We start from the raw sequence: 12,647 nt of genomic DNA on the forward strand, positions 1-12,647 counted from the left end.
AGCTTTACCGTTTTATCCTTTTAGTTGCTTAGTTTCTAAGTCGAATGTAAAGCTATAAATAGAGTAGCTCTCCACCATAAACAATCATCCTTTACTTTGTTTATTTCAAGTATTATTTTAATAAAAGTCTTTATTTTCCTTTTACTTTCCTTGCAATTTATTTTACCGTATTTCTCTCTTCTTCCTCCATGTCTACGATGAACATGAGTGAGTAGACTTCTTAGTCTTAGGATTATTGGGGAGTCTAATGACTCAATCCTAAACAAAACATGTCTAAACCCTAATTTCTATGTAACCCTAATTTCTAATCTAGATTCACCGTCTTAACGTGGATTAACAATTATCAAACTGTGGAAACGAAAGCGGAGGGTTTGATAATCGTTAATCCATCATCCCAAACATCAATTCATAAAGCGAGAGCGGAGTCTTGATGTTGGAACAAGTGAATCTAGACAATAGTTGCAAAACAGTGAAATAGTCTTTGCAACTATTGAGACAAAGAGTAGTTTCAATCCTCTATGCATCTTCTAGTAATCATGTCAGTGAAATAGGCTTGGTTGCTAGAAGTAAACTCTCACCGGACTTTCATCGGAAAGGTGAGGGGCTAAGGGAAACCGGTCTTTAGAAATTAGTGTGTAAACCATGAAATTAGAAGTTTAGGTTTTGTCTAGTGAAGGATTAGTTATTAAGATGAACCAATGATCCTAAGGCCCCTTTATTATTATTGTTTTTACCTTCAGCAATCAAACCCTTTCTAATCAGCTTTCTCTTCTCTAATCATTCATTAAAAGTTAATTAAATTGACCAACTCCCTAGCGGAACGATACTCTACTTACTACTATTACTTCGATAGGCCGTGCGCTTGCGGTTTGGCTCTATCAAGTTTTTGGCGCCGTTGCCGGGGAGTTAACTAATTTGATTAGCTTTTTCTTAGTGATTAGAATTCTCTCTTCTTCTTTCTCTTTTCTTTTTATTTTTATTTTTACCTTTTTATTTTTCTGTTATCGTTAACTTCTTGGGTTCTCAACCTTGTATGCGAAGAACTAGAAATCAAGCGGTATTCATACCCGAGATCGAAAGGTTCTTACATAGAAGGAGGAGAGCAGCACAAAATAACACCGCCATGGCCAATCGCACTCTCAAAGAGTATGCAACGCCGTCTACGGCTGAGCCACAAGCTGTTATTGTGTACCCAACGGTTGAGGATGACAACTTTGAAATCAAGCCTGCCCTACTTAACTTGGTGCAGCAAAACCAATTCTCGGGATCCCCCACAGAGGATCCCAATCTTCACATCTCTGTTTTCCTACGAATTAGTGGAACCATGAAGGAGAACCAAGAGGCCGTAAGACTTCATCTCTTTCCCTTTTCCTTAAGGGATAGAGCTAGCGCTTGGTTCCATTCCCTCGAAGTCGGTTCCATTACTTCATGGGATCAGATGAGGCAAGCATTCCTTGCCCGTTTCTTTCCACCATCTAAAACCGCTAAACTTAGAGACCAAATCACACGGTTCAATCAAAAAGATGGGGAATCTCTCTATGAGGCGTGGGAGCGTTTCAAAGAAATGCTAAGACTTTGTCCCCACCATGGCCTAGAGAAGTGGCTTATAGTCCACACTTTTTATAATGGCTTGTCTTATACCACTAAGATGTCTGTTGATGCAGCTGCAAGTGGAGCACTTATGAACAAAAACTACACGGAGGCGTATGCCCTAATTGAAGACATGGCTCAAAATCATTACAAATGGACCGACGAGAGAGCCATCTCTAGTTCTTCATCCTCCAAAAAGGAGGCAGGTATACACGAAGTCTCTAACTATGATCACCTTGCCTCTAAAATTGATACACTAACTGAAAAACTTGAAAAATTCAATGTTAGTGCTATCAATTCTGCATCTACTCCTTCTTGTGAAATATGTGGTATAGCTGGTCATGCTGGTGTTGATTGCCAACTAGGTAGTGCTACTAAGGGTGTTGAGCAAATGAATTATGCTCAATACAACCAAGGGATGCGACAAAATCAAAATTTTTATAAAAACCAAAATCTCTATGGACAAGTAGCACCACCCGGTTATGCAAACAACCAAAGATTCACTCAAAAATCCAATTTGGAAATTTTGTTGGAAAATTCTATTGCCAACCAAAACAAACAACTCCAAGAACTTAAAAACCAAACTGGATTTCTGAATGATTCTCTTTCCAAGCTCAATACCAAGGTTGATTCTATTGCTACTCACTCTAAAATGCTTGAAACACAAATCGCCCAAATAGCCCAACAAGTGGCTACATCTTCCCAAACACCGGGAGTCTTTCCTGGTCAAACCGAAGCCAACCCCAAAGCCCAAGTTAATGTCATATCTTTTAGGGGTAGTAAGTTAGGTGAAACTTTTGCTAAGGTTAAAAACATTGGGAAAGAAAATGTCAAGCCCTTAGGTGATAAAGTTGTGATAGAAGAAGCTAAACCACTTGAAGAAAACAAAACTCCATCCCCCTTAAATCCCGAAAAGCTTAAACTAGAGGGTAAATTTGAAAAATTTGTTAACATACTTAGGAAGATTTGCATTAAACTTCCCTTTGCTGAAGCTTTGTCTAGGATGCCTCTTTATGCCAAGTTTTTAAAGGAAATTTTTTCAAAGAAAAGGGCTATAGAGCATAATGAGACAATAGCCTTGGCTAAGGAAACTAGTGCAATCATCCAAGAAGCACCCCCTAAGCTTAGAGATCCAGGTAGCTTTGCCATACCATGTGAAATTGGGAATGAATCCATAAACAAAGCCTTATGTGACTTAGGAGCTAGTGTTAGTTTGCTGCCTTTGTCTCTGCTTAAAAGGATAGGGATAGGAGAGTTGAAACCTACCGAGATGGAATTAAAAATAGCTGATCGTTCTACCATGAAACTTGTAGGATTTGTCGAGGACATACCTGTTAAGATAGAGGGGATATACATCCCCACTGATTTTGTAGTCGTTGACATTGAAGAGGACGATGACGTCCCTATAATCCTAGGTAGACCGTTCCTCGCAACTGCAGGAGCCCTCATTGATGTTAAACTTGGTAGGATCGTCTTTCAAGTGAGTGATAAGATGGTAGGATTTGAGTTGGAAAACGTTATGAAAGGTCCCGCTCTTTACTCTTGTTGCATGCTTAACGATCATGTTGTGAAAGAACGTTTTATAGCGCCATCTACACAACATGATATCTTTGATCCATTCTAAGGACTCTTTCTAACCGTCAAGCTAATGACATTAAAAGAGCGCTTCGTGGGAGGCAACCCACGCATTTAATTGTTTTTGTTTTGTTTTTCTTTGTTTTAATTTGTTTTGTAGGTAATTGTCCAAGTATGATTCGAGAAAAATCAAGAAAATGAAAAATTTTGAAGTCCCTCTGACCAGAGTGTTGGCACGGCCCGTGCTGGATCTGGCACGGCCGTGCCAGTGTTTTTGAAGAAAAGAAGGTTGGGAGCCACAGAAAGTTGGCACGGCCCGTGCCAAGGTTGGCACGGCCGTGCCCGTGTTCTGGCCTTTTTAAACCAAATTTTTCTTCTTCTTCTCCATTCATTCTCAAACCACAAACCTCTCTCTACCTTCAAACTTCTCTCTAAACCTCCATAACCTTCAAACCTTCAAACCTCCATATCTCACTCAATTCTTCATCAATCTACTCCATTCTTTCACCAATCAATCACAAACTTCATCCAAAACAAAAATCACCAATCAAAAACAACTTTCATCCACCCAAACCCATAATTCACCAAAACCCTAATCCTTCAAAACCTAACCCAATCACCACAAAACCTCAACCAATCTCCATAACTAAACCCATAAACCTTACTTAAACATCCACCCCAACCCTAAACCAATCCTTTCCACCAAAAATCTTCCCAAACCCCAAACTTTCATACCAACCATAACCAAGGTCAAATGGCTTCAAGAAGAAGAAGTGGAAAGGAACCAGCAAGTTCTTCCGGTCCTCCCCCAAAGAAGCAAACACAAGTCAAGAATCGTGGAATTCAGTTCAAAGACAACAAACAAAGGGACAGGTACAAAATTCTTACTTCTAAAACCTTACATCCCTCTAGATATCCTGATTCCTATGATTTGCAAGTGCTAGGGCTTAGAGATGATGTTTTTAGGTTGATAGGTAGGCTAGGTTGGACTGATATGCTAACACCTTTGAGGGGTTATGAGAATTTTACTTATGAATTTTTAAGCTCACTTGTTTTCACTAAAGATAAGTTGAATTTTGATAACCCTAACCATAGAGTTGTTTTCCGGTTAATGAACATTGATTATAATATGTCTCTTCAGCACTTTTGTGAAGCCTTAGGTTTTGTCAATGAGGGGTATATTCATGATCATTGGGATGATAGTCTGAAACCGGATAACTATGACCCAGCTGCCTTTTGGAACCGTATCACCGGCCTTGATAACTATGTCCCTAGAGCCAACAAAGCTAGCAACATTCACAACCCCGTACTTAGGTACCTTCAGAGGGTCATGGCTTGCACTATTTGGGGAAGAACCGAGCTAGGAAACACTAGAACCGATGAGTTGTTCATGTTATGGGCAATGCTCTATAACCACCCCGTCAACACTGGCTTTTATTTGATTGATTACCTAGACTTTGTAGCTACTAGACCAGCCGGTAGGGGAGACATAGTGGTGGGTGGCATCATTACATACATAGCTCGATGTTTTGGTGTGAGTGAGGATGAGGGGATCAAACCAATTGAGGGAAACAATAAGCTTAACCGGGAAACCCTCATTGCTATGAATTTCATTAAACATCGTCCACCACTACATTACCAACTTAAGCTAAATGTGCCAATCGTGTTTTTATTGCCTAACCCATCTCGGACTACCACCGAGGTGGAAGAAAATTGGTTGTATGTTGATGATGTGCAGGTTCTAGAACAACAAGATGATGAAGGAGAGGGTGCTAGCTTGCACCATGATGAAGGAGAAGGTGCTAACTTGCACCAAGAGGGGCACCATGGCCATGAAGCCGATGAGCTTAATGAAAATCAAAGATGGACATGGATTCACAATGAAATCGAGAGGATGAGCACCGAGCAACAAAGGCAAGGTGTTGAGATCTCCGGCCTTCGCAATGAAGTTCAAAGGGGCAACCGTGTCAATGATGAAAATAATGAGATGCTCCGTCGGATGATGCAACACCTCCAACTTCAAGGTCCTCCTTACGGACCTCAATAAACAAATGTGAGCTTTCCTCTTCCTCTCTTCCCTTCTTCTTCTCCCTATATCTCTCATTATTCTACTCATCTCCTTCTTTCATCCTCTTCTACTCCATCTTCTTCTTACTTCTTCTCCTTCTTTTTAATTTCTTTTTCTTTTGAATCATTGAGGACAATGCTTCCCCTAAGTGTGGGGGGGGCCTAATAAAGTGTCTAGAGTCGTAGTGTCCAAACTCCCTTGAACTTTATTCTTTTGTTTTGTTTTTATAGCAAGAGGCATGACTAAGTAGCTTGTTTTTAATATAAATATGGCATGAAAATTTTTGTTTTGTCTCTTCTCTAAAGGTTGCTTCTTGTACATGAAAATAGTTTCTTGTGTTTCTTATGTTCTTGCTATACCCATATCATGTTTTATTGTGAAAATTCTCCAATGAGAAAAGCACCCGGTTGCAATCCTTGAGTAAATGTATGAATAGGTATTTTAAGGAACACGTTCTATCTTTAGTGTTAACTTAGACCCTCTAAAGTCTTAAGAGTAAAAGTAGTATAAGTTTGTGTGGGAAAATTAATCAAATTGTTCTTAATTGTTATATTCTTATTAATTTGTTAATGTTAAATGGGGCGGGAGAATGGCACCAACATATGGGGGAAAGGACAATTACATCCTGACTTCCTAATTGTGGTGGTGACTCCTTAATTTGAACTTAAAGTGAAACAAATTCATCAATGCTAGGGGGAAAGGACAATTACATCCAAAAAGACTTCCTACGCGGAGATGAAACAAATAAATAATTTTGCAGCACTGCTTAGGGTGATTTTGAATCTAGGGGGAAAGGACAATTACATCCGAGAAGACTTCCTACGAGGATAGATAGCCCCTAAGCATCTGCAGCCCCTTTGTGCTTAATTGTTATATCTAATCTAATTTTAACTCAAATTCCCATCACTCTTATATGAAATGAAGAAAGGACTTTTCTCGGTTACTTTAGCACTAAGGATAGAACCTATTCCTCATAATATCTGTCTTATACAGGAGCAAGAAAAGGGTTGGACTGCACACACACACTCACTTGAGACTTGATGTTGGGTAGAATAGGTTCATGAGAAGTGTTTGAAATTGAAATTAGTGTACTTGAGGCAAAACCTTTCTTTGAGACTTATGTTCTTAATATTGCCATAAATCAATCTTCGTTGCTGCTATGTTTGCTGCCTTTTGCTTGAGGACAAGCAAAGATTCAAGTGTGGGGGAGTTTGATGAGTCATAGATAGTATTATTTATTGCCTTATTTAGTTTAGTTTTATTTTAGATTTGATTTTATTTTATTGCATTTTATTTTAGTTTAGAATATTTTACTTCAAATTGTGTTTTATTTTATTTTAGGAATAAATATATGGTGGAAGGTGCCTTGGAGCAAAAGAAAGAGGACTGGAGCAAAATACAGCGCAAGAATACGAAGATACGGGGCAAAAATACATTTCCCCTTACCAGAAGCTTGGCACGGCCCGTGCCAACATGTGGCACGGCCGTGCCCGTCCCCAGAACCACTTTTGCTGCTTTTTCTTCAAGGCCAAGTTACCCTGTTGCAGCTTTACCGTTTTATCCTTTTAGTTGCTTAGTTTCTAAGTCGAATGTAAAGCTATAAATAGAGTAGCTCTCCACCATAAACAATCATCCTTTACTTTGTTTATTTCAAGTATTATTTTAATAAAAGTCTTTATTTTCCTTTTACTTTCCTTGCAATTTATTTTACCGTATTTCTCTCTTCTTCCTCCATGTCTACGATGAACATGAGTGAGTAGACTTCTTAGTCTTAGGATTATTGGGGAGTCTAATGACTCAATCCTAAACAAAACATGTCTAAACCCTAATTTCTATGTAACCCTAATTTCTAATCTAGATTCACCGTCTTAACGTGGATTAACAATTATCAAACTGTGGAAGCGAAAGCGGAGGGTTTGATAATCGTTAATCCATCATCCCAAACATCAATTCATAAAGCGAGAGCGGAGTCTTGATGTTGGAACAAGTGAATCTAGACAATAGTTGCAAAACAGTGAAATAGTCTTTGCAACTATTGAGACAAAGAGTAGTTTCAATCCTCTATGCATCTTCTAGTAATCATGTCAGTGAAATAGGCTTGGTTGCTAGAAGTAAACTCTCACCGGACTTTCATCGGAAAGGTGAGGGGCTAAGGGAAACCGGTCTTTAGAAATTAGTGTGTAAACCATGAAATTAGAAGTTTAGGTTTTGTCTAGTGAAGGATTAGTTATTAAGATGAACCAATGATCCTAAGGCCCCTTTATTATTATTGTTTTTACCTTCAGCAATCAAACCCTTTCTAATCAGCTTTCTCTTCTCTAATCATTCATTAAAAGTTAATTAAATTGACCAACTCCCTAGCGGAACGATACTCTACTTACTACTATTACTTCGATAGGCCGTGCGCTTGCGGTTTGGCTCTATCAAGGTTGTATGTTGGATTGTTAGTTTGATGAAGTTTTGCACTGTTAATTGATAGAAAAGTTGGACACGGTCACTTGAAAATAATATGCCAAACATGAAAATAACATGCGCCACTTGAAAATATTGTTGAAGCTGTGGTTGTCCCGAAGCTTGTCGTCGGGGCTGTTGTTGATATTGCTGAAGCTGAGGTTGATAAACTGGATGCGGTTGTTGATATTGTTGAAACTGGGACTGATAACCCGAATTTTGAACAACATTGGCATCAGGCATAACAACGGCAACAGGGTGATAAGCTGGATATTGTTGTTGAGGCTGACTTTCCACCACACTCATTTCCTATTCTTCCTCCTCTGAACCATCAGTGGGAACACTGTCTTTGAGCAAAAGTCCTTTTCGGACCCACTTTTAAATACGCATGCCCACGGTCATCATTTCCTTAAAGTTGCCAGATGCACTAGCAAGCATATGCTCATAATAGAACTGATCCACAGCCTCAAGGAAAATCTCGGTCAACTCTTTCTCTTCCAGAGGTGGACGAAGTTATGCAGAGAAATCTCTCCAACGTTGGGCATAAGCTCTGAAGGATTCATTTTCATTCTGGGTCATGGCCTGTAGCTCCTTTCTGTCTGGTGCCAAGTGCAAGTTGTAGTTGTATCGCTGGATGAAAGTCTCGCCCAACTCTTTGAAAGTTCTGATATCAACCTTGTATAAACCCATGTACCATATCAATGCGGCACCAGTCAAACTATATTGGAAATAGTGGATGAGGAGCTCATCATTTCCGACATATGCAGACATCTTTCTCACTTACATCACCAAATGAATCTTAGGGCAAGTGTTCCCTTTGTACTTCTCAAAATTACGGACTTTGAATTTGGGTGGTATCACGACATTGGGAACCAAGCAAAGATCATAAGCATTTTTTACGAACAGTTCTTTCCCACGGAGAGCTTTCAATTCCAACTGTATTCTATCAAACTTTTCTTTCAGTTTATCTATCCGGTCGTATGCAGCCACACCTCCTGAGTGATAAATGGGTTTGTGGTACTGCTGAGTAGTATGAATCAAAGGTAATGAGTAAGTCATAGCAGCTTGAGGGAACAAAGGGCCTGATTAAGGGAAAGACGTTGTGTGTTGCACAAAAGGAGCTTGAACCTTAGAGACACCCGGACGGAATACATCACCAGAACTTAAAGGCGTACTCCAAAGATAACCTTCAAGCATAGCAAGTTGAGGAGTACTAGCAAACACTGTTGAAATCGGCATAGTGGAAGCAACCGTCTGAGCTTGAGAGCCAACTGGAAGAGATAATGGCTGACTCTGTGCAACCATCATCAAAGACACTAAGTTCCTCAAAATCTCATTTTCAGCCCGGAGGGTTGTCACCTCTTCACGAAGCTTGTGGTTCTCTTGTTCAAGATGGTCCATTATGATTTGCTCGAGTGTTGTAGATGCGAGTAGACTGATGGATTGACCTTTTGTAGAAAAAACCAAATTATGAGACACGGACTAGAAACTATGAATGCTAACTAATGCATGATATGTTTATGCAAAATATTTTTTTTTTGAAGGACTTATCGAAGTTAATTGTAAACATCGTATAGGAACATGATTTCATTTGAAATTCGTAAAGATATTGCATAAGGTTTCCTTTTAAAAAGGTAAGAACGAAACCAAGGAAGAAGTTCTTAACAAAAGCAAATGCTTAGTTAAGATTTTTGAAGTTTTATTTCTTGGTACTCATTCTTACAAGGTCTGTACCTTCAATATTTGATGGAAAAAGTTGTTTATGGATGAATGCATGTATGCATTGTTGGATATTTGTATGTTGGCTTCACTTTTGCCTAAAACAAATATTCACTTCAGATGTGGAACACAATGTTCCAAAATCCAGACCTGGTCTGTACGTTCTGTGCTTTACCTATGATTACGCACGCGCTTGCTAAATTGAAGGAATCCACACCAGCATGTGTTGGTATGAACCGTGTGCAATTATGATGAGATCAGAACAAATGTGATTTCTTAAGGAATTGTTAAAATGACTTAGGAAAGTATTTTTAAGGTGATTTTTAATAAGCCTACTATCAAGGAGTTTCCATATCCGTCCATATTGCTTAATCAATAAGTCACTGATCCGATCTGAAGCATGATTGAAGGAATGACACGCCTTGCTTCAGTATATAAAGAAGGCTGCAAGACCTGAAGAATTATTCAAGACATTGGTTTACAAATAGAGTTTTGTTTAGGTTTTGAGTCATATATATTGTGAGCCTTTCGTGTATCATCTTGGTACATGTTTAGGACTGTGCTTTGAGTTGTAATATTGTGCACTACTCCGAAGCTTTTAAGCAAGGAGCTAGGTAGATTGTGAATTGCATCTAAGCTTTTAAGCAAGGTTGCAAGTTGTTATTTTTGAGGGTAACCTCATTTGAATTGAGTCTGTAATTTGGGAATCACAGGGGATTGTGATCTGTTGTAAGGGAGTGAGATGGGATCTCAAATCTAGGAGTTCCTAGGTTGAAGTCTAGTTTGGGTAGGTCCTAGGTCACAAGTGCAAATGTGGTTTGCTGAGAGCTTTTGAATACGGACTGTACTAGTGGATTTCCTTCCTGGCTTGGTAGCCCCCAGATGTAGGTGACGTTGCACCGAACTGGGTTAGCAATTTCTCTGTGCCTCTTTTCTTTCCTGCTTATTATTTGCATTATTATGTTTGTGTCTGTTAGCTTAATGTTCTAAACATCATATACAACATCTGCTTTTCTGTGTCCTGTGTTGGAACATCGTTTGGAACATCGTAAGTCTAACGTGCCAGAATAACAATTGGCATCAGAGCAGGCACCCTGCCTGTTATTGGGTGAGATCCAGAGGAGATCTATTCTGGCAATATGGAGAAAGAAGAAGGTTTCGTTAACAGGTCACCGTTACTAGATGGAACAAACTATGACTACTGGAAGTCACGCATGAGTGCCTATCTCAAGTCTATTGACAGCAAGACTTGGAAGGCTGTGATGAAAGGTTGGGAACATCCAGTTGTTCTTGACAAAGATGGCAATAAAACCACAGTTTTGAAGCCGGAAGATGACTGGACACTGCCTGAAGATGAACTGGCTCTTGCAAACTCCAAGGCCCTAAATGCCCTTTTCAATGGAGTGGACAAAAATATGTTCAGACTGATCAAAAAATGTGATGTTGCCAAAGATGCTTGGGACATCCTAAAGACCGCTCATGAAGGTACCTCCAAGGTGAAGAGCTCAAGGATTCAACTCCTGACAACCAAATTTGAAAGCCTAAGAATGCAAGAGGATGAGACTATACAGGATTACTACATGAATGTCCTTGACATTGCCAATTCATTTGATTCTCTTGGAGAAAAACTATCAGATGAAAAGTTGGTAAGGAAAATTCTCAGATCTCTACCAAAGATATTTGACATGAAGGTCACGGCCATTGAGGAAGCCCAAGATGTATCCAACATGCAGGTGGAAGAGCTCATAGGTTCTCTTCAAAACTTTGAGCTTATGGTTGATAATAGATATGAGAAGAAAGGAAAAGGCATAGCCTTCACAGCAAACACTGCTGATGATGAAGGACTGGAAGAAGGCATGAAGGATGAGAATCTGCCAAAGGACTTTGTGATGCTAGGGAGACAGTTTAACAAAATTCTCAAATAAGTAAGTAGCAGATCCAGAGGGAATGGGCGGAACATCAGATGGAACACTGACAGGCAACAAGCTAATCAAAGGTATGAGAAAAATGAAGAGAAAAACAATCGATACAAAGGTGTGCAATGCCATGAGTGTGAAGGTTATGGTCACATCAGAACTGAATGTGCAACTTTCCTTAAGAAGCAAAAGAAAGGGATGATTGTGTCCTGGTCTGATGATGAAGGAACAGATGGAGATGTTGATAGTGATGCTGCTAAACGTGGCAGTGCTATGACTGGGAGAGTGGAACCTGAATCTGAAAATGAAGATTCTGATTATGAGAAAGTAACTGTGTCTTGTGGTTATCAAGACATTCATGATGACAGCACTTCCAGGCGTATGATGGAGCAGGAAGAAATCATTGATCATCTCTAGGAAGAAAGGATTGGTCATCTGATTAAAATCTCTGATCTAAACAAAGAGGTAATGTTACTAAATTTCCAACTTGATAATGTCCTCAAACAAGTTAGAATGATGACCACTGGAACTGATGTTCTAGATAGGATGTTAGAAGGTCAAGTGATAGGTAAACCAAATGGCATAGGCTTTACACATGAACACCTGAAACAGGAACAACAAAATAGTAGCTATATTCAGGCCTTAGAACACTATCATAAGGCCAAGAAGGGAAAGCCTGTTAAGAAAATTAAGTTTGTAGCCTCAGTTAAAGCAGATACCATCACTAATAGAGGTCCAATGTTAGAACATTTGGTACAACATCCTAAAACTGACTTAGTAAAAGAGAATCTCCCTTGGAAGTGTCATTTTTGCCACAGACAAGGTCATAAAACATCTGTTTGTTTTGATCTGTATGGTGTACCTAGGCAATATCAACCTAGTTCAACCTGGAAAGGGGTCAAGAAGGAGTGGAAACCTAAATGCTTAGGTCTAATAGCCCATACCTCCTTGAGAGCATCCTCCAGTGAAGATTGGTACTTTGATAGTGGGTGTTCTCGTCACATGACAGGGATGGACAATTTTCTAGGAAATGTCAGACCTTATTCCAAAAGTTATGTCACATTTGGGGATGGTGCTAAAGGAAAAATTGTGGGGATTGGAGACTTAGTTAGTGAAGGATCACCAAGACTGAATAATGTCTTGTTGGTCAAAGGGTTGGCTGCAAATCTGATCAGTATTAGTCAATTATGTGATCAGGGGCTAAGTGTAAATTTTAGTAAAACTGAGTGCCAGATCATAGATGAAAAGGGTAAGGTGAGTATGAAAGGTACTAGGTCTAAGGACAACTGCTATTTATGGATTTCTCAAGAACAGGCTCTCATATCTTC

At 39.4% G+C, this 12,647-nt stretch overlaps 1 protein-coding gene and 1 non-coding gene across 2 annotated transcripts; one reads left to right on the top strand and one right to left on the bottom strand.

Annotated features, from left to right (window-relative positions):
* Positions 1-1,486: 1,486 nt before the first annotated feature.
* On the bottom strand, positions 1,487-1,593 carry LOC146922591 (small nucleolar RNA R71). The gene has a single exon (XR_015012933.1). It is a non-coding gene; the product is annotated as a small nucleolar RNA R71 (small nucleolar RNA).
* A 2,326-nt stretch (positions 1,594-3,919) lies between these two features.
* LOC146922592 (uncharacterized) lies at positions 3,920-5,212 on the top strand. The gene is made up of 2 exons (XM_085711571.1): positions 3,920-4,934; positions 4,965-5,212. The coding sequence occupies exons 1-2, from the start codon at positions 3,920-3,922 to the stop codon at positions 5,210-5,212; spliced, it is 1,263 nt and encodes a 420-aa protein (XP_085567697.1).
* Positions 5,213-12,647: the final 7,435 nt, after the last annotated feature.

This window comes from Medicago sativa, chromosome 5 (assembly GCF_051527215.1).
Source record: "Medicago sativa cultivar Bolivia chromosome 5, Bolivia_mono, whole genome shotgun sequence".
NCBI lineage: Eukaryota > Viridiplantae > Streptophyta > Magnoliopsida > Fabales > Fabaceae > Medicago > Medicago sativa.